At 46.1% G+C, this 26357-nt stretch overlaps 3 protein-coding genes and 1 pseudogene across 8 annotated transcripts in view; 1 reads left to right on the top strand and 3 right to left on the bottom strand.

Moving 5' to 3' along the window:
- Positions 1-26357, bottom strand: part of LOC307199076 (verrucotoxin subunit beta-like) — a gene marked incomplete at its 5' end in the record, with an annotated part of 126502 nt that overhangs the window by 17652 nt on the left and 82493 nt on the right. Inside the window, 2 exons of one of the 5 annotated variants that reach the window (XM_079946678.1) lie at positions 16997-17128; positions 18332-18454. The exons of 3 other annotated variants lie outside the window; for them this stretch is intronic. In XM_079946678.1, coding sequence (XP_079802804.1) covers positions 16997-17128; positions 18332-18454 — 255 coding nt within the window. Of the gene's footprint in view, positions 1-16996; positions 17129-18331; positions 18455-26357 lie in introns of those variants that run through there. One more of the 5 variants, XM_079946680.1, reaches the window with a different exon arrangement.
- Positions 1032-5705, bottom strand: LOC307199164 (uncharacterized protein). The gene is made up of 2 exons (XM_079946873.1): positions 5419-5705; positions 1032-4656 (listed from the first exon to the last, which is right to left on the bottom strand). The coding sequence occupies exon 2, from the start codon at positions 4635-4637 to the stop codon at positions 2949-2951; it is 1689 nt and encodes a 562-aa protein (XP_079802999.1). The 5' UTR covers positions 4638-4656; positions 5419-5705; the 3' UTR covers positions 1032-2948.
- LOC307199709 (GTPase IMAP family member 7-like) lies at positions 5097-11791 on the top strand (annotated as a pseudogene). Its single transcript has 5 exons — positions 5097-5142; positions 5642-5732; positions 7124-7202; positions 8377-9140; positions 11733-11791. The product of its transcript is annotated as a GTPase IMAP family member 7-like (transcript).
- Positions 11490-23449, bottom strand: LOC307199216 (uncharacterized protein). Its single transcript, XM_079946975.1, has 2 exons — positions 23314-23449; positions 11490-13540 (listed from the first exon to the last, which is right to left on the bottom strand). Exon 2 carries the CDS (start codon positions 13519-13521, stop codon positions 11794-11796), a length of 1728 nt encoding a protein of 575 aa, XP_079803101.1. The 5' UTR covers positions 13522-13540; positions 23314-23449; the 3' UTR covers positions 11490-11793.

Here is a 26357-nt window from a genome sequence, read left to right as displayed (position 1 = left end):
AGAAATGCCTTGACATTATGACAGCACTCACCACTTAGGAAGGGGCTGCTTACAGACGAAGACATGGTTTGGAAAATCATTTGTATTAGTTTTCAAATACAATATTCCAATAAAAGCCTCATTATAACCATGCCAATTTATAATACCATTAATAATATGAATCTTTCAAAAGCCAAATTGTACAATATAGGTGCCCCCCACGTGCTAGAAATGATGGTTTGATGATTTACTTTATTTCTGCGTTCCAAAATCTTATAGATTTCCATCACACTCCAGTCAGAAAAACAAACCCTTATACCCCAAATGCAATTTTAACGCCTTCCATTCGCATTCACACATTCAACGATTTATAGTCCTACAGGTGAAGCATTTAAACTCTCTCTTTGTTCTTTTTGTAATATATTATGTCTATCTTTTGTCAGTTGTTGTTCTCCATCATGCCTCAGGCAGAGCTAGTGTCCCACTGCTGTTTCAGAAGTTCTCCATTGCTCTGTCCCCAGCTTCAGTGTTTTGCAACATTTTTTTTTATTTTTTTATTTTTTTAAAAATAATTTTTATTAGTTTTAACATATAAATTATAAAATATACCACAAAACTTCACCTCTTATACAATATTTTTTTGGACTTCCATCAGCGCCTCTGATGATCCACCGTTTTAACCGTTTTTATGCATTTCTTAAATTCATATTGCCTTTAATTATCTTAACTAACCATCCTCCTCTTAGTCCATTTTTGAAATAGTTCCAGTAATTCTCCTCACAAAACTTATTGCAAACCTACAAACATAGTCTGATCATCACAAATACTTTTCGTATAATCTGTAAATTTACTCCAGTCTTCCGTGAATTTCTGGTCCCGCCGATTACGAATCCTTCCTGTTAGTTTATCTAGTTCTGCATAGTCCATTAATTTCATCCTAGATTCTTCTTTTGTCGGTAACAGTGTTTTGCAACATTAGCAGCAGCTGCAAAAAATCATAGTGTCCCCCCAAAAATTCTGTTTTTTCTCTCAGCCCGGGGAGTAGAGCATTTTTGTATATTGTTCTTTTTTCTTACACATCTTTGTTCTCTCCCCTTCCACCTTTTTTCTCTGTATCACTTTAAATTTTTATAACTGAAGTTCTTTCAATAAAATATTAACATTGCAGAGAGCGGGGGGGGGGGGGGGGGAGACAGCTCATCTAGTTCAGCATCCTGTTCTCCGGAAGGTTTAGCCCCCTGGCAGGACTCGAACGCAAGACCAATTCTCTCCCCTCCTGCAGCTTCCAGCACATGCTATTCAGAAGAACTGCTGCCTCCAGCTGTGGGGGCAGAGCATAATCACAACATGCAAAACTAATATTGTTTAATTATTATGCAATTCTACTTTTACCACCCCCCAAAAATTGTCTGGTTCCAACTAGTTAAAAGCTTTTCCAGATATATAGTAAATTATCCTAAATATTCAGGCTGTGCAGAGTCACCCTGATCTCCCCTGGATCAGTCAGGCCAGGGGTCAAGCACCCCAGATCCAGCCCCAGATCAGTTCAGGGGCAGAGCTAATGTTTAAGTGGGGGTGGGGTTCAATCCCTAATTAAATGTACAATCTGGAGGGGCAAGGAGGAGATTCCGCATCTCTTCTCCGCCTACTGAGAGGAAGAGTAGCAGTAGGGAGACAGCGTTTTGGTGGAGGTAAGAAACACATTATTTTCCCATTGATATAAAAAATACCTCCTCCTCGAATGGAAAGTAAAAGTGGAGGAGGTAAAAGCAGTCTTGATACACTGGGCACAGGACATCGGACACAACATACTCATGAGTGAATGGGAAAGGCTATGGAAAGTGGACATTAAATTCACTGCCTGCTAAAACCTAAGGGAAAACATTTTGAAGACACAATATAGATGGTACCTAACCCCGGCCAAGTTGGCCAAAATGTATAATTATAGTACGGATGTGTGTTGGAGGTGCAAAGAGGGGATAGGTACCTTCATACATATGTGATGGGAGTGCAAGAAGTTAAGAGAATTTTGGGATGTCACCTGTAACAAATTGAAAAACATGTTTAAATTCCCTTTTACAAAAAGAACCGGAAGCCTTTCTGCTTGGTATCATGTCTGTAGACCTTTATTTATGTATGCCACTACAGCGGTGAGAATTCTGATAGCCCAAAATTGGAAAAGTAACAATAACCCCACAAAATCTGATTCGTTAGCAAAAATGATTCAATGTTTACATCTTGTAAAACTAACAGGGAGAATAAGAAGAAGTCCTATTCCAAAAGTTAATAAAGAATGCTCAGTCTTGAAAGAATATCTTAAAAGTTTATACGGACAACGCAAGTCTCCTGGCAGATACAAACTAAATCTTGAAAATAGAGGGAAAGTATAGTAAATCTGATTAGATAAACATAAAGGAAAAGTAGAATAACTAATATAATATGTGTATAGAGTTAAGTTTGGAAACAAAGCATAAAGAGAAGAGTTGGAAGTCAAATATCTGGTGTATACGTTGGGTATGTATTATATGTAATGTATGTAATGTATTGTATTTGTTAAGTTCTATGTAAATTGATGCATTTGCTGGGTGACCTCGGGACAGTCACACTTCTCTGAAGTCTCTCAGCCCCACTCACCTCACAGAGTGTTTGTTGTGGGGGAGGAAGGGAAAGGAGATTGTGAGCTGCTTTGAGACGCCTTCGGGTAGTGATAAAGCGGGATATCAAATCCACACTCTTCTTCTATTCTATATTAACAATAAAGATCGGGGGGGGGGGGGGCAGAAACACATTGCTTTTCCAAGTCTGCCCTGTGACATTTTAAAACAATATATCTGATATCGTTCTAATAATGTTAAACAGGTCAGTGTGTATCTAGCCTCAGAGTCCCTGCACTTAGCAAAAAGGTTATGGGGGGGGCTGCTTATAAAGAGATTTAAGACTGAACAGGAGCTGCTGTGTTTACCCTGCATTTAGAAAGAATATTCATCACACTTCTGTTCCAATATCCGGATGTCAAGAGGAATTTTCCTTTGTCCTTCTGTTCGCTCATCATCTCCTCCTCCTCTGGTAGCAGATCCTCCTTCTTCGCAATCTGCTGCTTCTTTCTTCACCTCCTTGAGCAACTGGATCCTTTTCTGATATCCAAGCTTGCGATCCTCCTCTTCGGAAGCAATGAGCATGTCGATGTATTCTGGGGTGGAGAGCGGGTTGGGCTTCAGGGCAATTTCTTGTAGGCGCCGCAGGCTTTGAGACGCTCTCTCGATGTTTTTGATCAGATTCTCTCTCACCTCGATGTACTCCTGGCTGAGGAGCCGAAGCACCTCCTCCGCTGTCACCAACTCATGGCAGACGTGCTCATACTTTTTCTTCAGCTCCGCATAGCTCTTCTTCTCTTTCCTTATTTCGTCCTTAAATAGGAAATTCTGGATGCAGTGGTCGCTGGCTGAGCACTTGCCAGGACAAACGTTGCATTTTCCTGAGAAGAAACTGATAGCGGAGCAAAAGCGGTTCAGCAGGTCCCAGGTATGCCAGCAAGGATAGTGGCAGGTGAACTCGCAGTTCTTGCAGTTGGTTGCATATTGATGAGCTCCAGAGAGGTCTTGCTTCACTTTGACAGTGACTGGGAGCTCATACTCAAAATCTCTGTTGGCCGCCATGTCAGCTTTGTGCTGGTCAAGGGCTTGTTCTGTTTGCTTCAGTTCTTCCAGTTTGACCAGCGCAGTTTTGATCTGGGGCAGCAGGCCCTGCACAACCGTCTCCAACTCTTTCCGTTCCCTGAGAACTTCCGTCGTCAAAGACAAACTCCTCGTGTTCAGTTTGCTTAGCGAGTCAAAGTAGGTCTTCATGCTGATTATACCCATTTTCCAAAACATTTCGTCAAAGTTAGGGCTCTCCTCGTCCCCCACGACATTGTTGGCAAACAGGGCGGAATTGTTGAATTTGAAATGCACGGGGTTCCCCTTGCCATCTTTGGCACATGGAACGTCGGCCATCTTAATGGCCTCAAGGACCAGGGGAGTCTGTGAATCTGCAAAGGTGGTCAGGAACTGGATGTTCTCCTTGATATCTTTCCCAAAGATGGAGAGCACGGAATCAAAGACGTATTTCTCGGCTGCTGTTAAGCGGTTTGTGGAAGCCTTGACCACAAAGCAGACGCAATCGATGTGGTCAATGCCTCCTGGGATGGAGAAAAACTCCCGGATCTTCTCCACTAACTTTTTGTCCTGCTCTATTCCTCTCGTGTCTCCGAATCCTGGAGTGTCAACAAAAGTGAGAGAGCAAGGGATCTTGAGACCCTCTTGATAGTTCACCACATAAGCCATCACTTCAGATGTCTGGCTTTCCACTTGGTTTCTGCCGGTCACTTCATCGATAAGTTTGAACCGGAAATTATCTCCCCATTGCACGCCCAGGATGTAGTTGATCATCCCATTGATGAGAGTGGTTTTCCCTGATCCAGACGCTCCCATCATCATGATCACTTTGTTGGCGATCTGTAAGTTCTCTTTGCCTAGATGGTACTTTGGGGGCGTTTCAGACGCCTTTTTCAGTTTTAATGCATAAACAGAAGGGTCACCCCTTTCTACAAGGATACTTTCTTTGAGATATTTCTGAGGTGGTTTGTTTTCACTTGTTTCCTGTGTTCTGGAAGATGCCATCTTCTTTGTAACAAACTTGCTGTCACAATTAAAAGAGAAACACATGTATTAGAAAAATAAATGTACTCTTCTTCCTATCATTATTATTATGATTTTATCCCTTTCAACACACGTTGAAAGTACAAAATGCAATAAAAACAGTTCAAAAACATTTTAAAACAAATAGCAGTAACTTAAAAATTAAAAACCCCAATACCAAGCAGACCGTCAAGGCACAAACTTCTTTCATTCGGCTGTGAAGGCTTGTTGGAACAGAAAAATGTCTTCTATTTTTTTCTGGGTGCCTGGGGGAGCAGCGTTTCAGCATGTGGTTTAGGCGTAGTGGGGTTTACAGATTGTTTTTAGTGAATGTTGATGAATCCGACCATTTTCAATGCACTTCCTTTTCTCATTAATTGATGGAGACTGGTAAAACAAACCAGGGGAACACACAGAAATGTCCAGGATGCAGTAGCCCAGATGGTCCACAGCCGCCTGCCCCATCCCTCCTGCAAGGAAGCAAGAGGTAGTGGCAAAGGTGCTCAGCATCTTAGGAGTCAGGGCAGGGGTCCCCCATGTCCCACCCCAAATCCCAGGAGAGCCTTGCGCTGCAGCCTTCATTCCTTTGCTCCAAGTCTGGGCCTTGTCAGGCTGGATTTGTGGCCTTTCCAAAGAGCCAGAGAGCAGGAGGCGAGGGCATCATCAGCGCAAGATCCCCGTCACCAAGTCCCCTCTGCAATATGCCGTGGTTTACAGTAGCCATGCAAAAGAAGCTTTGGACAACAAAAGAAGTGGACAGTACCAGTGCAACCTCCAGCCATTTGGTGTAGGAGTCCACCACTATGAAGAATGTTTTTCTCTGGAAGGGGCCTGTGAATTCCATGTGCAGGTGTGACCATGGTTCTTGGGCAGACTCCCAGGACTGGACTGGGCCCCTTGGGGGATCCGGGCGATTTCAAAGATCTCCTCTCTGCAGACACTGAAGAATGTCGCCCTCTTCTTGGTATTGTTGGTGTCCTCTTTAGTTTCCAGGAGGAAGTTGAAACGGGTGGCATACCCTTCCCAGTCTCCTGATGCTGTGTTGAACAGTGAGAATGTGCTGGTCCCGGGGGAAAGGTACCGTTACCGTAGTCCGGGTTCACAAGATGAGAGGCGAGGTCCAAAACAGGGAGCCGGGCGGGGAACAGGAACGCTGGAAGGTCAGAAGCAGGAGGCCGGGCAGGGAACAGGAACGCTGGAAGGTCAGAAGCAGGAGGCCGGGCAGGGAACAGGAACGCTGGAAGGTCAGAAGCAGGAGGCCGGGCAGGGAACAGGAACGCTGGAAGGTCAGGAGCAGGAGGCCGGGCAGGGAATAGGAACACTGGAAGGTCTGAAGCCAACAACGACGTTGCTCCCGCAACCTGGGACCGGGCTGACTGACCTTTATCTTCTTCTAAAGCCAGGGGCAGTCCCGGCCCCCTGGAGCCCCGCCTCCTCTGGCCTTAAGGCGAGCACTCCTCCTGGGAGCAACCAGTTCCCTTCGCCTCTCTGCCCTAAGCCTCTGCAGTTTAGGAGAGGCCGAAGGGTTACTGGGCCCCGGAGGAGGCTCACCTGTAGACACTGAGTCCTCAAGCACCTCTGGGGCCAGAGTGGATTCACCTGGTGCCTGCTCCTGAGGATCTGACACAGGTGCCGGCTCCTCAGAATCTAGGCCTTGCCCCAGTTCAGCCGGCCCTGGAGGCGGGGACTCCTGTGCAGGCTGGGATTCCTCTGGTTCAGCCTCTGAATCGGAATCCCAGGCCATCACGGAGAAGCTGCTGTCAGTTGCCATTCTGAGTTCCTTGGGTCCTGGAGCTGAAGCCTGGATGCACAGTGCGATGCAGCGGGGCGGCAGGCAGCAGTACTGTGGTGCTGTGCATGGCAGTTAGCTCAGCAGAATTCCACCTTCGCCGCCAGTGAAATATACTCGGAGTTGTGTGAATTTCATGCTTTTTATTCACCTCATAGTAGCAATGAATGAATCTTCCCCCAAAACGTCTAGCTATATATACACGTTATTTGCACAATGGGACCGGTGTGATTGGCTAATTCTGGTCTGCTCCTGTAGGCCAATCAGGTTGCGGATTCACCTCCTCCAGAAGCCTGATTGGCTGCTCCTGCAGGCCAATTAAGTTGCTGATTCACTTCATCCAGGAGCCTGATTGGCTGCTCCTGCAGGCCAATCAGGTCGCTGGTTCACTTCCACCTGGAGCTGGATTGGGTGGCTCCTGCGGACCAATTAGACTGCTGCATTCTGGATTCTACTGTTCTAGGATTCAGCTCAGTACATAACAGTATGTTTACAGAGCTTGTAAAAAACCACATTCAGTTGAATTTTCAGTTTCATTGCCCTGATTCTGCGATCCCTTTCTCCTCCTCCTCCTCCTTCACCAGCACCACCCAGTTCCTTTAAGCTGCAAAGGTGAAGGGTTTGGCTGATCCTTTCCAAACTGTGGAGTTCCTTTAAAAGCTTCCTGGTAATTCCTCAGTAAGAGCTTCAGTAAACAGCAGCAGTGCACCTGTCAGAAAGGCAGCTTGACCCACCGAGGTATTAGCCACGCTCAGGGGGTGAGGGTCGGACTCAGCAGAGGAGCCGATGGGAACCAAGGAAAGGGTTGATGCTCCACAGGCTCCCTCCGGATTCCTCCCTCCCCACAGTTGCTAGATGCAAAGATATCAACAACATTAAATCAAATGTTGGGAAGGAAAGGAAGCCTGGCCGAAGCCTCCTGTTTCCACTTAAGGCAGCAGGGTTGAAATGGAGGGCAGATCTGAGAGGCAAACAGAGAGATGCCTTGGGCAACCTTTCTTAAGGCTACGCACACAAATTATTTCACACGCAACTCTATAATGAATAGGACACTGTGTGAGGCAACAAAGGCATGCTTGTAAATGTGTGTAGTAGTAGTAATAATAAAAATAAAAATAAAAATATTTTTTAACTTATACCCTGCCCATGTGGCTGGGCCTCCCCAGCCACTCTGGGCAGCTCCCAAAAGAATATTAAAAGCACAATAAAACATCAAACATTAAAAACTTCCCTAAACAGGGAATATCTTCAGATATCTTCTAAAAGTCGGATAGTTGTTTATTTCCTTGACACCTGACAGGAGAACGTTCTACAGGGCAGGTGTCACTACCGAGAAGGCCCTCTGCCTGGTTCCCTGTAGTTTCGTTTCTCACAGGGAGGGAACCGCCAGAAGGCCCTTGGAGTTGGACCTCAGTGTCCAGGCCAAACGATGGGGGTGGAGACGCTCCTTCAGGTCTACTGGGCCGAGGCCATTTAGGACTTGAAAGCTCAGCACCAGAACTTTGAATTTTGCTGGGACACATTTGCCAACTTCTACTTTTAACTATGGATTGCTATGGCTCTACCCATGAAAAAGAGGACATGTCCTGGAAAGAGGAGGACATATGGCAACCCTATAATGCTTATCTCATTCACTGAGTGCATTCAAGAAACAAAATTGTTCCTGAAGCCCCCTCTGCCCCCTATAGCTGGCACAGGGGAAATTCATGTCACTGCACCCACTTTGCAGACATTTCACTCTTTTCTTTCAGAATACAAATAAAAGATGGGGGCAGAAGGGTAGCTTGTTGCTGGGACTCAGGAGAGGCAAACAGCCCCTGTGCCCTCTGACCCACAGCTCCTGGGAGATAGAGGTGGACAGGGCAGGATTGTACCTACCATTGCCTATCTGCCTGGCTACTCTCAGAAGAAGTGCCTTTACCTCACAAGTAGCTTCTTACATTCTTGTTTCTTGTCGGAACTGAACTGAGGATCGCCCTTGTTAGTAAAACTGGAGCTGGGAAAAGCGCAACAGGAAACACCATCCTGGGCGACAGAAGCTTCACGTCGTCCACATCCTTTTCCTCAGTGATGAGAAAGTGCCAATGAGAGGAGACTATCATTGGTGGTAGGAGAATTGTGGTTCTTGATACGCATGGCTTTTTTGACACTAAGGTTCCAAAAGAAGAGGTTTTGAAAGAAATCAGAACCTGTGTGAGGAACCTCTACCCAGGACCACATGTCATCAAACATGTCATGCAGGTTGGGCGTTCCAGCCAGCAGCAGAAAGCCGTTGCTCAGAGAATCCCAAATACTTTCAGCCTCAGAGCAAGAGCATACATTGTTCACCCGGAAGGTTGATCTAGAAGGTAGATCTTTCAGAGAGTTCTTGGCGGAGGGAAGCCAGGATCTGCAGAAATATATAACTCAGTATGGTGGGTGGTGCCTGGCTTTCACCAACAGAGCTCAAGGGCAGGAAAAAGAGGATCAGGTTGATGAGCTGCTTGAAATAATCAATCACCTGGTTGAAAGGAACAAGGCAGCCCCCTGCTACACGGAAGACATGCTAGAGGAGGACAAAGAAGAGGTTGAGAGGATGAAGAGGAAAATACGAAGGGAAGTGGAAAGGGAACTCATGACGAGAATAGAAGAAAGGAAGAAAGAAAGAGAAAAGAAAGAAAGAAAGAAAAAGAGTCTGACTCAATATGCAACATATTGTAATGCATCTAGTGAGAATGATCCACTTCAATACCAGAATATTTTGACTATCAGTAGGGATGTCTCGTACACCCCAGGTAGTGTGGTTGCTGACCTTGAGCCAGACATCCTGGAGAGTGAAGTCAAATGGGCCTTAGAAAGCACTGCAAATAACAAGGCCAGTGGAAGTGATGGTATTCCAGCTGAACTATTTAAAATTTTAAAAGATGATGCTGTTAAGGTGCTACACTCAATATGCCAGCAAGTTTGGAAAACTCAGCAGTGGCCAGAGGATTGGAGAAGATCAGTCTACATCCCAATCCCAAAGAAGGGCAGTGCCAAAGAATGCTCCAACTACCGCACAATTGCACTCATTTCACACGCTAGCAAGGTTATGCTTTAAATTCTACAAGGCAGGCTTAAGCAGTAAGTGGACCGAGAACTCCCAGAAGTGCAAGCTGGATTTAGAAGAGGCAGAGGAACCAGAGACCAAATTGCAAACATGTGCTGGATTATGGAGAAAGCTAGAGAATTCCAGAAAGACATCTACTTCTGCTTCATTGACTATGCAAAAGCCTTTGACTGTGTTGACCACAGCAAATTATGGCAAGTTCTTAAAGAAATGGGAGTGCCTGATCACCTCATCTGTCTCCTGAGAAATCTCTGTGTGGGACAAGAAGCTACAGTTAGAACTGGATATGGAAGAACTGATTGGTTCAAAATTGGGAAAGGAGTACGGCAAGGCTGTATATTGTCTCCCTGGTTATTTATCTTATACGCAGAATTCATCATGCGAAAGGCTGGGCTGGATGAATCCCTAGCCGGAATTAAGATTGCCGGAAGAAATATCAACAACCTCAGATATGCAGATGACACAACCTTGATGGCAGAAAGTGAGGAGGAATTAAAGAACCTTTTATTGAGGGTGAAAGAGGAGAGCGCAAAATATGGTCTGAAGCTCAACATCAAAAAAACCAAGATCATGGCCACTGGTCCCATTACCTCCTGGCCACTAGAAGGGGAAGAAATGGAGGCAGTGAGAGATTTTACTTTCTTGGACTCCATGATCACTGCAGATGGTGACAGCAGTCACAAAATTAAAAGACGCCTGCTTCTTGGGAGAAAAGCAATGACAAACCTAAACAGCATCTTAAAAAGTAGAGACATCACCTTGCCAACAAAGGTCTGTATAGTAAAAGCCATGGTTTTCCCAGTAGTGATGTATGGAAGTGAGAGCTGGACCATAAAGAAGGCTGATCGTTGAAGAATGGATGCTTTTGAATTCTGGTGCTGGAGGAGACTCTTGGGAGTCCCATGGACTGCAAGAAGATCAAACCTCTCCATTCTGAAGGAAATCAGCCCTGAGTGCTCACTGGAAGGACAGATTCTGAAGCTGAGGCTCCAAGACTTTGGCCACCTCATGAGAAGAGAAGACTCCCTGGAAAAGACCCTGATGCTGGGAAGGACGGAGGGCACAAGGAGAAGGGGACGACAGAGGATGAGATGACTGGACAGTGTTCTCGAGGCTACCAGCATGAGTTTGACCAAACTGCGGGAGGCAGTGGAAGACAGGAGGGCCTGGCGTGCTCTGGTCCAGGGGGTCACGAAGAGTTGGACATGACTAAAGACTAAACAACAACAACAAGCTTATAGCTGACATGATCATTAATTGCTGATGTTCTCTGCTAGCCTTCACATGAGTGTTTAACCTTAGATCATGCGATTAAGGTATTCAATTGCAAATTCGCCATTTGAATGGAGATGGCTTTGCCTTTTGTTCCCATGCAACAGTCAGAGAAAGGGTGTGATAATGATGTCTCTCAAGGAGCTGCGTAGCCTGAGGCTGGGTGCAGGCTAATGCAAGCTTTGGGAGAGACAGAGCTTGAATTTCTTGCTCTGATCAGAATGATATTTTTAAGAAAAACCTATGCTTGAATATGTGTGTGCTTTATACAACTTTCTGAATGCATCATTGATTGGTTTCTACCTGTTTTTGAACATGTTTTGGTTAGTAAAGCTTTGAAGAAAAATTATGAGTCTGGACTATTTTTATTCCGAAAGGAGTCAGTTTTCATATATGCAATGGCTGCAATAGAAATGAGTCCTGAGGAAGCCCACATTGAGGGCCCCACGTTGCATAATTCATCATGCGAAAGGCTGGGCTGGATGAATCCCAAGCCGGAATTAAGATTGCCGGAAGAAATATCAACAACCTCAGATATGCAGATGACACAACCTTGATGGCAGAAAGTGAGGAGGAATTAAAGAACCTTTTAATGAGACTAAACAACAACAAAGTTAGTTATTGGTATGAGCTTTTGTGTGCATCCCCTCCTCTGCACTGGCTGAGAAATCAGTGGGGCTCCGAGGTGGGGCGGGGGGGGGTTGGGTAGGGAGGGTCTAAGGGCGTGCACCCACTCCCAACTCAGTCAAGAGGACTTGCCAAGTGAGGGGGGGAAGCCAGGAAGATGCTCTGGGAGCAGAGCCCCCCACAACGCACAAAACAGACGCCTGGCCGGAGAGAGAGGGACGAACTGGAAGAATAAAGATCCGGTACCCTTTAATAAATGCATTGACAATATCTCTGATAGCGTTCTAATAATATTAAACAGGTCAGTGTAGATCCAGCCTGAGAGTCCCTGTACTTAGTGAAAAGGATACAGAGATCTAAGACTAAACAGGAGCTGCTGTGTTGCCCCTGAATTTAGAGAGAAAATTCATCGCCCTTTTCCAATATTCGGATACCGAGAGGAATTTGCTTTTGTCCCCCCGTTCGCTCATCATCTCCTCCTCCTCTGGCAGCAGATCCTCCTTATTTGCAATCTTCTGTATGATCTCTGCTTCTTTCCTCACGTCCTTGAGCAACTGGATCCTTTTCTCATATCCAAGCTTGCATTCCTCCTCTTCGGATGCAATGAGCATGTCGATGTATTCTGGGGTGGAGAGCGGGTTGGGCTTCAGGGCAATTTCCTGCAGGCGCTGCAGGCTTTGAGACGCTCTCTTGATGTTTTTGATCAGATTATCTTTCACCTCGGTGTACTCCCGGCTGAGTTGCCAAAACAGCTCCTCCGCTGTCATAACCCCATGGCAGGCGTGCTCGTACATTTTTTTCAGCTCCGCATAGGTCTTCTTCTCTTTCCTTCTTTCGTCCTTAAATAGGTAATTCTGGCTGCGGTGGTCGCTGGCTGAGCACTTGCCAGGACAAATGTTGCATTTTCCTGAGTAGAAACTAATAGCGAAGCAAAAGCGGTTCAGCCGGTCCCAGGTAGCCCTGCAAGGATAGTGGCAGGTGACCTCACAGTTCTTGCAGTTGGTTGCATACTGATGAGCTCCAGAGAGGTCTTGCTTCACTTTGACGGTGATTGGGATCTCATACTCAAAATCTTTGTTGGCCTCCATGTCAGCTATGTGCTGTTCAAGGACTTGTTCTGTTTCCTTCAGTTCTTCCAGTTTGACCAGCGCAGTTTTGATCTGGGGCAGCAGGCCCTGCACAACCGTCTCCAACTCTTTCCGCTCCCTGAGAACTTCCTTCGTCAAAGACAAACTCCTCGTGTTCAGTTTGCTTAACGAGTCAAAGTAGGTCTTCATGCTGATCATACCCATTTTCCAAAACATTTCGTCGAAGTTAGGGCTCTCCCCGTCCCCCATGACGTTGTTGGCAAACAGGGCGGAATTGTTGAATTTGAAATGCACGGGGTTCCCCTTGCCATCTTTGGCACATGGAACGTCGGCCATCTTAATGGCCTCAAGGACCAGGGGAGTCTGTGAATCTGCAAAGGTGATCAGGAACTGGATGTTCTCCTTGATATCTTTCCCAAAGATGGAGAGCACGGAATCAAAGACGTATTTCTCGGCTGCTGTTAAGCGGTTTGTGGAAGCCTTGACCACAAAGCAGACGCAATCGATGTGGTCGATTCCTCCTGGGATGGAGAAATACTCCCGGATCTTCTCCACTAACTTTTTGTCCTGTTCTATTCCTCTCGTGTCTCCGAATCCTGGAGTGTCAACAAAAGTGAGGGAGCAAGGGATCTTGAAACCCTCTTGATAGTTCACCACATAAGCCATCACTTCGTATGTCTGGCTTTCCGCTTGGTTTCTGCCTGTCATTTCATGAATAAGTTTGAACCGGAATTCATCTCCCCATTGCACACCCAGGATGTAGTTGATCATCCCATTGATGAGAGTGGTTTTCCCTGATCCAGACGCTCCCATCATCATGATCACTTTGTTGGCCATCTGCAAGTTCTCTTTGCCTAGATGGTACTTTGGGGACGTTTCAGACTCCTTTTTCAGTTTTAATGCATAAACAGAAGGGTCACCCCTTTCTACAAGGATACTTTCTTTGAGATATTTCTGAGGTGGTTTGTTTTCACTTGTTTCCTGTGTTCTGGAAGATGCCATCTTCTTTGTAACAAACTTGCTGTCACAATTAAAAGAGAAACACATGTATTAGAAAAATAAATGTACTCTTCTTCCTATCATCATCATTATGATTTTATCCCTTTCGACACACGTCTCAGGAAAAAGTACAAAATGCAATGAAAACAGTTCAAAAATATTCTAAAACAAATAGTAGCAACTTCCAAAATAAAAAACCCAGTGCCAAGCAGACTGTCAAGGCACAAACTTGTTGGAACAGAAAGATGTCTTCTATTTTTTTCTGGGTGCCTGTCCTATCTTGACAGAAATGCTCTTCCGCAGATCAGAGGCAGCCACACTAAAAGCCCTGCTCTGAGTTACCAGTTAGAACCTGGGTGCATATCTCGGGTAAGAATTTCTCAGTTATCAAAGAAACAAACAAACAAAATCAGGACTGTCCCAAGTCGGAACATTCAGGTGTGATTCCAGTAATGCAGAGGATCAGGCCCCTTCCAACTCTGCAATTCTATCACTCTATGATGTGGAGCATATGGGAGACCACATATTCAAAATATTCAAAATCAGCACCGGATGACATCACATTTGGATGATATTTGCCACCTGTGTGACTGTATTGTGAAATAAGCTGCAGAAAGACAACGGGTCCACTTCCCTTCTGAGGACCCAGATTTGGTGGGTCAATTTCTCTGATGGGGCTATGCTTAAGGCTTTTTAAAACCAGGTCATAATAGATTACATAGAAATATCCTTCTAGTCCTGACCTCCAACTAAATGGGCAGCTGTGAGCAAATGAGTTGTTAGTATCTCGCTATGTAAACTGGAGTTACATCCCAGAAACATGGAGACTAAACACAATCAGGGACATTTCAAAAACCACCAAATCCCAAATTTTGCTTACATGCTCATGATCCCACCACAAATGGTAGTTAAGAACCTTTCACACTGGAAACCCATCAACAAAAGGGGGAGCAGTGTTTCAGCATGTGGTTTAGGCGCACTGGGGTTTTCATATTGTTTTTAGTGAATGTTGATGAATCCGACCATTTTCTTTTTTTAAAAAATAATATTTATTAGAATTTCAAATATTACATAAACCAAAAAGAAAAAAAAAGAAAAAAGAAAAAAAAAGAAAAATTCAACATTTACAATCCATGTTTTCAGTACCTTTTTTCCAGAACTTCCCCTCGCCTCCCCTTCTTGTATTCCCTGACCAAAAATTTGTCCAACAAGTTCTTCTCCCTAAATTTTTAACCTTAGTTTGTTATTATATTGAATTCACTTTATATATCAACTTTTAACATATATACATCAATCATTATACTTAAAAACTTTTCCTAAGGTCGGCCCAGTTCTCCTTCCACGAATTCCCCATTTCAATACTAGTGGCAAGATAGAAAGAAAAAAAAGATCAGAATATTTTAGTACACCTTTGGGTTTCCAAACCCCACCCTCCCTTCCCCGGTTTCGATCCCTAAGCCATTGTCCGTTAGTCCATCTGTTATCAGCCCGGCGACCTCACATCTGAGGCCCTTAAATCTCTCTCAGTCCCTCTCTGCTGGTTTCTTTGAAAGTCTTTTATATTAAACACCAAGTCTCGGAGGGGCACTATCCCTATAATGTCCATGTTCCTTCCAGCCGGATCTCCATATTTAAAAGTTGAGCTCAAATCTTGATTCTCAATCCTTCTAAGTCCAAATAGCCAAAAGGTTCCATCTTCGACCTTGATCAGATTTGTAAAGCATAGGTCTTCAGATCTCCACAAAAGGAGATCCTTCCATTCCTCATTTTCCAATTCAAACCCAGTTTTTATCATCCAGTTCTCACTTTCTTTTATGTCCATCTTGACAGGCCTCCGGCTCTCCTTTGCTTCTGTAACATTACAGCCCCTCCTTCCTGCTCCTCCTGCTCAATTTTTTTTCCCTGTTCAACTGCCTGGATTTTGTACATCAAATCCTTTTCCAGCTCAGTGGATTCCTTTACTGTTGGCTTCAAAGTTGTGGCACTTGTAGACAAAACATGACCTTGTTCTTGTAGCTTACACAACTTTCTCACGAGAAACCTAAGCTCATCCAGGCCAGCTACTATTTTTTGACCTATTTCCATTTTTGTAATGTCCCTGAACCCCCACTAGAGGGATTCTGGTTATTCAGTATTCCTTTCACTTCCAACCCAAAAGCCAAGTTAGTTTGTTTCAATTCTTCTTTATTTGTCAACAGTTAACTATATTGTATCAAATGTAACCAGCAAAGACATCGGAAACAAAGTTCTCTATTTTTTCCGACTTTGACAGCTAGTTTGACAGCTGTCAAAATCTTCTATGTCTCCTCCGCAGGCTCCTCTCGCAGATCGCTCCCGGTCTCGGGATGAGTGGCACTTTAACTAAAAAAATAACTCTTCTCCTCCAGCACAAGTACTTATACTGTCAATCCATGGAATTAATAACTTTTATCAGATAAAAAAAGACTCTTCTTTCGACCTTAGTAGTCAAAATCCTTGCTTTAAATTGCATACAATAGGGGGGAGATGGACTTCCTTTTTGCACCTCCCCTGCTCGTGCCAAATCCAAGAAAAGAAAATTTTTAATCCAATTTCCAAATTACTCACGGGTTGTTGTTTTTAGATTTAGTCCAAATTTTCCAAAGAAGAAGTTAGCACTCTCCGTTGAATGGCATGCGGCTTCGCTCGGCAGGGGAAGCAGAAGACTCTCAGCACCGCGCCGCTCCCCGTCCTCCGCTCCGCAGCCTTTAAAAAGGCTCCTTCGCGGATCGGGGAGGGTCAAACGGTGCCCGCCGAGTCACCAGGTCCACGGGCTTCCGCGCCCGTGGTTTTTGAGGGTCCCCGCGTCGCCGGCGCGGCAGGACCCAACCCCTGTCGAGCAGATTCCCTCCGGAGCTCGGCTATGGCGCCAACCCGGAAGTCCGAATCCGACCATTTTCAATGCACTTCCTTTTCTCATTAATTGATGGAGACTGGTAAAACAAACAGTGGCGTAGCATGGGTTGTCAGCACCCAGGGCAAGACAGTGAGAGAGAGTGAGTGAGCCAGGTAGGGGCAGAGAGCTGCGAGTGCGAGCGCCCCCCCCAGATGTTGCGGCCGGTGCGGCCGGCCCCCCCTGCACCCCCCACGCTACACCACTGAAAACAAACCAAGGGAACACAGAAATGTCCAGGATGCAATAGTCCAGATGGTCCACAGCCGCCTGCCCCATCCCTCCTGCAAGGAAGCAACTGGCAGCAGCAGAGGTGCTCAGCATCTTAGGAGTCAGGGCAGGGGTCCCCCATGTCCCTCCCCAAATCCCGGGAGAGCCTTGCGCTGCAGCCTTCATTCCTTTGCTCCAAGTCTGGGCCCTGTCAGGATGGATTTGTGGCCTTTCCAAAGAGCCAGAGAGCAGGAGGCGAGGGCATCAGCAGCTGGAACAGTTTTCAGCAGCCGTGCAAAAGAAGCCTTTGACAACAAAAGAAGCCATGACCACTTCTAATGTGCAAACGCATCTTACCAGAAACGTGGAAAACGGATGACTCTCCCTTTGTCCACAAGTGGCTCTCTTGCTTGAGTTTGTCTCGACTTGCGTTTGTCCCCTCTGAAAGCAAAAGTCTGCTTCAGGCACAGAGGCCACTTCTCCTTTTATCTGTTTGGGAGTGACAAAGTGCAGGGAGAAAAACATCACTTTCAGGAGGAGAAGGAAGTTGCAAGATAGTGGGAACCGTTTCCACTCATCAGCATTTCACTCCAAAAAGGCTCTTAAGTGGTGCATCGTAGAGTTGGAAGGGACCCCCAAGGGCCATCTAGTCCAACCCCCTCCGCCAGCCTCGCCACAAGTTGGATCCATGCAGAAACAAGGTCCTTAGTTGCACAACCCTCCCTTTCCTGGTAAAGTAAAGGTAAAGGGACCCCTGACCATTAGGTCCAGTCTTGGCCAACTCTGGGGTTGCGGTGCTCATCTCGCTTTATTGGCCGAGGGAGCCGGCGTACAGCTTCCGGGTCATGTGGCCAGCATGACTAAGCCGCTTCTGGCGAACCAGAGCAGCACACGCAAACGCCATTTACCTTCCTGCCAGAGTGGTACCTCTTTATCTACTTGCACTTGGACGTGCTTTTGAACTGCTAGGTGGGCAGGAGCAGGGACCGAGCAACGGGCGCTCACCCCGTCGTGGGGATTTGAACCGCCGACCTTCTGATCGGCAAGTCCTAGGCTCTGTGGTTTAACCCACAGCGCCACCTGCGTCCCTTTCCTGGTATCTGGACCCAAAATGGATCCATGGAAGCTGGTCGGCTTCATACAACAGGGATCAACATCACGGGGATCTGTTCTCCCCCCTGGGCTTTTGAGAAAGAGGTTGTCAGCAGGGACTCCATCTTGGCCTCAGATATGGGGGCTCTTGGCAGTAGAGGAAGGTTTCCCTCAACACTGAGCCACAATCAGCCTCAATTTATATGAGATTAGGAGAGAAGAGGCTTTTTGGAGCAAAAGCAGTCGACCCAGCAGGAGGGCGCTGAGATGTTTGGGTGAAGGGCTGTTGTACAAACAACAACCGCAATAAATATTATCTTCCATTTTTATGCACTGTGGGGGCAGCAGGGCCATGCTCTGGGGGAACTCTTCAAACCCCTCACAGATGAAGGAGGAAATTCTGTGTATTCAGAGGGTGGAAGAGCTGACAGGAGTTTGCCTCCCGATATAAATGTGATGGGGCCGTCCCCTCCTGAGGCTGATGAACTACAACTCCCACCACCGGGCGCTTTGTCCAGGCTAGCTGGGGCCGGTGGGAGTTGTAGTTTGGCAACATATTTTTGGCCAAAAATCCCCCCCGCCTGCCCCAGGAAAAGGAACCTTTTGAACTCCTCGTGATAAACTCCCCTCACAAATCTTATTTATTTGACTGGCCAAAGGCTCTTCCGATGCTGCTCTGGAGGGAAACATTTTGAACCTGCTGGACATTAATAGACAGGACATTAATTTGTTTTTATATGCAACAACAGCCGCAAGAGCATTGTTGGCCCAGAAATGGAAGCAAGAAGAAATACCGACAAAAGAAAAATGACAGACAAAGTTAGCGGACTACGCAGACTTGGATAAGATGACAGGAAGGATTCGAAACCTGCGGGACCAGAGATTCACAGAAGATTGGAATAAATATGTGAACTATTTGAAGAGCAACTGAAGTCAACAAATTACACTAGTAGGACTACAAGAAGTTTTGTAAGGAGGAATATATGAAATATTGCAAAGAAGATAAAAAAGAGAGACATTAGTCATGATACTTAAAAGTAATAGGGAAAGTAAGAAATGTAAATTTAGTGAAAAAGATTGGAAAATTTTCAGATGTGATTGACAAAAAAAACTGTATAAGATATAAAAGTATGTTTTATAATTGTATATATATATATATATATATATATATATATATATATATATTAATAATAATAATTTTTATTTATACCCCGCCCTCCCCAGCCAAGGCTGGGCTCAGAGCGGCTTACAAGCAATAATAAAAACAAGTTGAATGATTACAACTTAAAAGCAAAATTAAAATACAACATTAAAATACAGTGGTGCCTCGCAAGACGAAATTAATCCGTTCCGTGAGGCTCTTCGTCTAGCGGTTTTTTCGTCTTGCGAAGCAAGCCCATTGACACCTTAGCGGATTAGCGCTATTAGCGGTTTAGCGGCTTTTAGCGGATCAGCTGGTAAGCGGCTTATCAGCGGATCAGCTGATAAGCGGCTTAGGGCTTAGGAAAAGGGGGGGGGGGAGGGAAAAAACCCTGCAGGAACTCGCAAGACATTTTCGTCTTGCGAAGCAAGCCCAAAATGGAAAACCCTTTCGTCTAGCAGGTTTTCCGTCTTGCGAGGCGTTCGTCTTGCGGGGCACCACTGTAATGAAACATTAAAATATTAAAATGTAGCCTCCTCGCAGGAGGAGAAGGAAAAGAAAAAGAAAGAGAGGGAGGGAATCAAATTGGCTCCAAGCCAAAGGCCAGGCGGAACAACTCTGTCTTGCAGGCCCTGCAGAAAGAAATCAGATCCTGCAGGGCCCTGGTCTCATGAGGCAGAGCGTTCCACCAGGCAGGGGCCAGAGTTGAAAAGGCCCTGGCTCTGGTTGAGGCCAATCTAACTTCCTTAGGGCCTGGGACCTCTAGGATGTTGCTATTTATGGACCTTGAGGCTCTCCGTGGGGCATACCGGGAGAGGCGGTCCCGTAGGTACGAGGGTCCCAGGCCGTGAAGGGCTTTAAAGGTCAAAAGCAGCACCTTAAATCTGACCCTGTACTCCACCGGGAGCCAGTGCAGCTTGAAAAGCACTGGGTGAATATGCTCCCATGGCGGAGACCCCGTGAGGAGCCTCGCTGCAGCATTCTGCACCCGCTGGAATTTCTGGGTCAGCTTCAAGGGCAGCCCCACGTAGAGCGAATTACAGTAGTCAAGCCTGGAGATGACCGTCACATAGATCACTGTGGCCAGGTCGGGGCGGGAAAGGTAAGGGACCAACTGCTCGATGTGGCGAAGTTGGAAAAATGTCGCCTCGGCTGCTGCTGTAACTTGCACCTCCATGGAAAGGGAGGCGTCAGGGATTACACCCAAACTCTTAATGGAAGGCAATGGCACTAATTGGGCCCCGGCAAGAGAAGGGACTTGGTCCCTCATCCCCATGCCATCCCGACCCAGCCATAGGACCTCTGTCTTCAAAGGATTTAGTTTCAATCGGCTCCCATGAAACCATCCAGCCACAGCTTCCAAGCATCTGGTCAGTGTGTCTGGGGCAGAGTCGGTGTGGCCATCCATCAGCAGATAGAGCTGAGTGTCATCAGCATATTGGTGACAGCCCAGCCCAAAGCTCTGGACAATCTGGGCAAGGGGGTGCATAAAGATGTTAAAAAGCATCGGGGAGAGAATTGCGCCCTGCGGCACTCCACACACCAAGGAGTGGCGCGACGACATTTCCCTCCCTAGTGCCACCCTCTGTCCCCGACCAGAGATAAAAGAGCACAGCCAGTTACGGGCTATGCCCTGTATCCCCATGTCTGCGAGGCGGTGGTCCAGAAGATCATGATCGACCATGTCAAAGGCTGCTGACAAATCTAAAAGGATCACCAGTCCTGACCTGCCTCGATCCAGTTGTCTACGGAGATCATCTGTTAGGGCAACCAGAGCTGTCTCGGTCCCAAAACCAGGACAGAAACTGGATTTCTATATGAGATAGAAATCAATGGAAAGTGTAAGGAGCCATGTGACAGACTGGCTACAATGTCATCAGTTACATGAAATGTTTAAAACAGACAGGAAAAATGTTTTTTGGGACCAAAGCTCACAATCTGAAAAGAAACTTCTATTAAGCAAAGAAACATTTGTCCAAAATGTATAATTTGTTATTAGACTGGGAAACAAAAGACAAGCTTGTCAAAGTCTCAATGACACACTGGGCAATAGATATTAGGACACAATATAGATTTTAACCTCTGGGGAAAATTCTGGAAAAGTGACTTGAAGTTTACAGCATGTTATTCTTTGAAGGAGAACTACCTGAAAATGATTGACAGATGGTACTTTACTCCGAGTAGACTTGCTAAGATGTATAAGACAGAATCAAATAAGTGCTGGAGGTGCAAAGAGGTTGAGGGAATGTTGTTTAATATGTGGTGGACTTGTAAAAGGTTAAAAGAGTATTGGGAAATTATACATAATGAATTGAAAAAAAAATATTTAAAAGTGCTTTCCCCAAAAAACCCAGAGTGCTTTCTGTTGGGGATAATTCAGTCTGAAATTCCCAGGTGTCAAAAAAGGTTATTTATGTATGCTACTACTGCGGACTGTGTTTTCTTAGCCCCCAAATGGAAAACAAGCAAGATCCCAACCAAAGCAGAATGGCAACTCACGTTGATGGAATATGCACAACTTGCAGACTTAACATACAGCGTAAGAGAACAAGCAGAATAAATGTTTAGAGAAGATAGAAAAATGTTTATTAAATATATGGGAAATAATTGTGTACAGCTGAAAATGCTGGCAGCATTAAGATAAATTCAACAGTGTAAATAAGTTTTGATGGCTGTAATAATGGAATACTGATTGGTATAGTTTTTGTATAATATGCAGGGATTTATGATATGCAAAAAGAACCTCAGAAAGAGAAGAAGGGAATTCGTTGCTATTTTAAGGATGTAAAATGAATATTTGAAATTGTAAAACAGAAAATTTAATAAAAATTATATAAAAACAGAAAAGGGTGAATCCTTGGCATGGATTGTGCCCCCTTTCCCCCTCCCTTTTAGAGCATCTCCCGGGAGGGCAGACTTTGCCTCCAACCACCAACCGCCTCTACAAAACCAAGTGCAGAAGGTGCATTGTGGAATTTGCAAAATATTTCCCCACCCTCCATTTCCTCCTGCAGGAGGGATCCCCACCTCTGCTTAATTCCACCAGAACAGTGGGGTGTTTTCACTACCTAAGCAGGAGGTCAAACTCCCCCCAAATTGAGGGGGCTGCCATCCCCCACTGTCCCCTGTGAGCACTGGCCTGCCAAGCGGGGGGGGGGGGGAGGCATGGAGGGCAATGTTTACCCTTCTCTCTCAGCAACATCACATGACACTGGGCCCCCTCAATGTGGGGGGCAAGTCGGTGCCCCTGTTTGCTGCCTTAGTATGAGATACAGTGGTACCTCGGGTTAAGTACTTAATTTGTTCTGGAGGTCTGTTCTTAACCTGGAACTGTTCTTAACCTGAAGCACCACTTTAGCTAATGGGGCCTCCTGCTGCCGCTGCGTGATTTCTGTTCTCATCCTGAAGCAAAGTTCTTAACCTGAGGTAATATTTCTGGGTTACATCTGTAACCCGAGGTACCACTTTGCGTTCTCAGTATGCCTTGGAACTATGCTGCATTCAGGAACTTCAGGAAGGGCTTTCCTGTTGCTGGCTGGCTTTTCCCCTTTGCAAAAGAACCTACTCAACTGTGAGCTGACCCCCAAAAAACGGGGCTTTCCCCCTTTCCTCCTCTAAAAACTAGGTGCATCTTATGGTGCTTGAATATGAAAGAGCGGAAAAGGATGAGCGTGTCGCATTCAGTGCAGAATCCAGTTGGACCCTTGTGGCTGTCCAGCGGGTGCTGGTAAAGTGGGGCAAGCTTCCCACCAGAGTAAAAATCCTCACTATTCCTCACAGACCCGGGTTAAGAAAGGGCTAGCTTTGCCCCGAGAACAGACTTTTGAAGCCGTTGAGTTCAACCATTGAAGAAATTGTGGAATTGGCAGACTTCACCCCTTAGAAAAGTGTGACCATGTCTGCTGATCGCAGCCGTTTCTGGCAGAAAAGAAAACCGCTCCGCAGTTCTTTACAAATGCCCTTTGAAAGGTTCCCTATGTGAAAATACATAATTTTCTGGGCCACCTCCCTTTTGGTTCTCTAAACCCATCTCCACTGCCCCCTAATCTACTGTATAAAAAAGTATTATTCAGAATAGCATTTTGCACAACCCACTAAGGTAGGTAGTAACACAATTGTAACATTTTGCACAACAGCAACAATTGCACAATTCATTCAGCCAGTTCTGCCAGGGGGAAAGGACATGTTTTTTAAAAAATAAACTTTAAACCCCCTAGAAGGATGTTCCTGCAGATTGTCAGGCTCCTTTAACTGCCCATTTAATCAAAGGGGAAAGATTCATGCTTATACACGCAGCCAAAGTTTTGCTTCCGAGAGCTCTAACTCAGTCTCTAGCAACAGGTCAAACAAAGCAGACCTTGAGCATCTCTGAGGCAGGTTGAGGTACAGAAGACTTAAAGTCAAACCTTGTGGCTGCTGCTCCCAGCTCCCAAATACCAACCTGTGGTCCGTCTGAGGTGTGGGTCTCCCTCCGTGTGGGTCTCCCTCTGTGTGGGTCTCCCTCTGTGTGGGTCTCCTGCTGATGCTGCTCTTGGGTGCTTCTCTAAGAACTGCAGAAGACCAAATGCAGCTTCTCTGAAATTATCCTCCCAGAGGGCAGTTTTGTCCTCTCCTGTAGCCAATAGAAACAGATATGCAATTCCGGGAAGCTGTTTTGACTTCTCAGAACATGATCTGGCTGCTAGCCAAGAAATGCTTTTTGGTGGGGGGACGGAGAGCTCATGCCTGCCATCTCCATTTTATTCAGCTCAGAACAGAGTCGGCCATCGACAGAGAGGGATAGCAGAAACTGCAGAGCAGAGGGACCATCGAACACGAGAGTCTTCTTCAAGCTCCAGAGGCGTCACAATTTGACTCAAGAAAATCATCATGGGGGGAAATGAATACAGTTCAAATTGGGAAAAATAAATACCAGTACAAAGGTACCTCATTTTTTGAACAGCTTAGTTATTGAACTACTTGGAACCTGAACACTTCAAACCCGGAAATGAGTGTTCCAGTTTTGGAACTTTTTCCGGAAGCCAAACGTGCTCTGTTCTAACTTCTGTTTTGAGTGCCACACTTCCATTTTCCTAGAGAGGGAAGGTGGGTCGGGTGGCAAGCAAGCAGGCACCTGCCACCCTCCAGCACTGGGTCCCTCCACCACTGCCACAACAGCAACCACCCTCTCCTCCAGCTCTGGTCTGGCAGCCCTGGCACTCGGTGAGGGGAGTCTGGGCCGGGGCGGCAAGTGAGCAGGCAACAACAACAAATTTATTATTTGTACCCCACCTATCTGGCTGGGTTTCCCCAGCCACTCTGAGCGGCTTCCAACAAAGATTAAAAATACATTAAAATGTCACACATTAGAACCTTCCCTAAAGAGGGCTGCCTTCAAATGTTTTCTAAATGTCAGCTGGTTGATTATTTCCTTGACTTCTGATGGGAGGGCGTTCCACAGGTCGGGCGCCACCACCGAGAAGGCCCTCTGCCTGGTTTCCTGTCAGCCTCCCCCCAGCCTGCTCCACTTCTGAGAGATCTCCGCTGCCACTCCTGCTTGCACAGATGCGGCTGCCTCCACCTTCCCCAACCCCAGCAGCTATCCAGCCTGGTGACCTTCACAGGGTTGCAGGGGATCTGATGGGGAGGTGGGCGCTCCTTTAAACTTCTCCCTTGAGGGAAGTGCATCCACGAACCCCTCTACGGAAAGTGTGACAGAGCCTGCACATACGCAGCTGAGCAGCCCCGATCCAGCTCCTGTTCCCTCTACCTAGCAGAGAAGCTTGATCCCGCTCCTACTTGCCTGCAAGCAAGGCAGGGATCTCTCAGAAGTGGAGCAGGCTGGGGGACGGGGGCGACATCCCTTGCCTGCTCACTTGCTGCCCCGGCCCAGCCTTCCCTCACTCTGTTGCAGGGCTGCATTCAAAATAAAAACTGACACTTTCCAGAAAACCATAAAGCCAACAAACTCGCAACTCGTGAAAAGGCAACAACACAACAAATTGAAAAAAGCAAACCAACTGCAAATGAATCTAAATCACAAGAAAACAACACTGACAATGACGCTGACCCTAATTCTAATCCTAACCCTAACCCAGCCCTCCTCTCCTCCTCACTCCTCTCCTACCCCTGGCACAGAAGCTATGGCACCAGGGCTGCAGACTTTGGACCCCGCACAACTCTTCCTCCTCCCCCCACCCCCAGCACAGAAGCTACAGCCCTGCTGAGGCAACTGTGTGTGTGCCCACAGAGAGGGCTCTGAGTGCCCTCTTTGGCACGCTTGCCATGGGTTCACCACCACTGCCATAGGCTGTTGGCCTAAATGTGAGTTGAACACTGTTGTGGTTGATTTCACCAGTCAGAAGAGGGAGAGGTTTGGGGGGCAACTCAGAGTTGGTGCTGATCAAGGATCCATTTTGATAAAAGTAGACAGAAGCTCCTGGGTTCTTTCAGTCATGGACAGAGGACACAATGAACTGGGTCTTGCCATTTTCTTTATTGGCATTGGCAAAGTCAGAAAATGATTTGGCAGCTTGGCAGAGTTTTAGCTTCCTTTCCTCATCTCCAAACCACAGATCGGATTTTTGATTGCTTGAGGAAGAAATGGCTGGTGTTGAATCTGGGTTTTCTCCTGAATCTTGTTTCTTAAACCACTGCTCTGAATCAGATAAATATGGTTCCTCATTGTGCAATGAAGTTAAGGTGAATGAGACAACGAAGTCGTGTTTGTACTCATGCATTATATCATACAAGTGGGTCAGAGAAGAAACTATTTCTAGATCTTTTAAATATAAGACTTCAATATGCTCATCTCTTGTTCCTTCTTCTTCAGAAACTCAGAAACTTATTAAAAGGCAACTGGTCTAAGCGTTTTTGCAAATTCTCCAAGGCACCTTCTTCCTTATCCCCACCATGGAAAGAAGGCAAGATTTGTACTAGTTGTTTCTGGAAAACCTGTCTCTGTTGCTGACAAAGACATTGAGTGTCTTGATTTCCTTCTTCATCTCTGGGAAGCTGGTGGCTGCGGGACTCTTAATCAGATCATTGCACCAGCTGAGCTGCTTTTGAGTCCAGCTTGGTGAGAGGGTAGAGCCATACCTTCATGGGCACAGCTTTCTCCCTATTCTCCCCCAGCAGCTGGGGGAGGCTGGCATGGATTCTCATGGCATCTCGAAAGCTTGTTGGATTGTGATCTAGAAAGAAATCACCATGGAAAATGCAGCTGAGCTTTTCCTCAATTTTTTTCTCAGTGTTATTCAATTTCAGAGACCCTTCTGCCTCTACTGAAACATTTGACACCTTCTTAATCATTCCCTTGAGATGCCTCTGTATGTCCTGCACGTTCTCAGATTCAGAAACCTCACAATCAAAGACAAAGGAAGTCTGGACCCCATAAAGCACAGCAGTGACCACGTGAGTGGCAGTTCCTTGCTCAAATACTTCTGGATATGAGATATTTTTTCTCCCAAGGTGTTTCATGGTCAGGTGCTTAAATTCAGTTGTGGT

This window comes from Podarcis cretensis, assembly GCF_951804945.1.
Source record: "Podarcis cretensis genome assembly, chromosome: 12".
Lineage (NCBI taxonomy): Eukaryota > Metazoa > Chordata > Lepidosauria > Squamata > Lacertidae > Podarcis > Podarcis cretensis.
The sequence above is the reverse complement of the archived record's forward strand: the minus strand, read 5'-3'. Positions and strand labels throughout refer to the sequence as shown.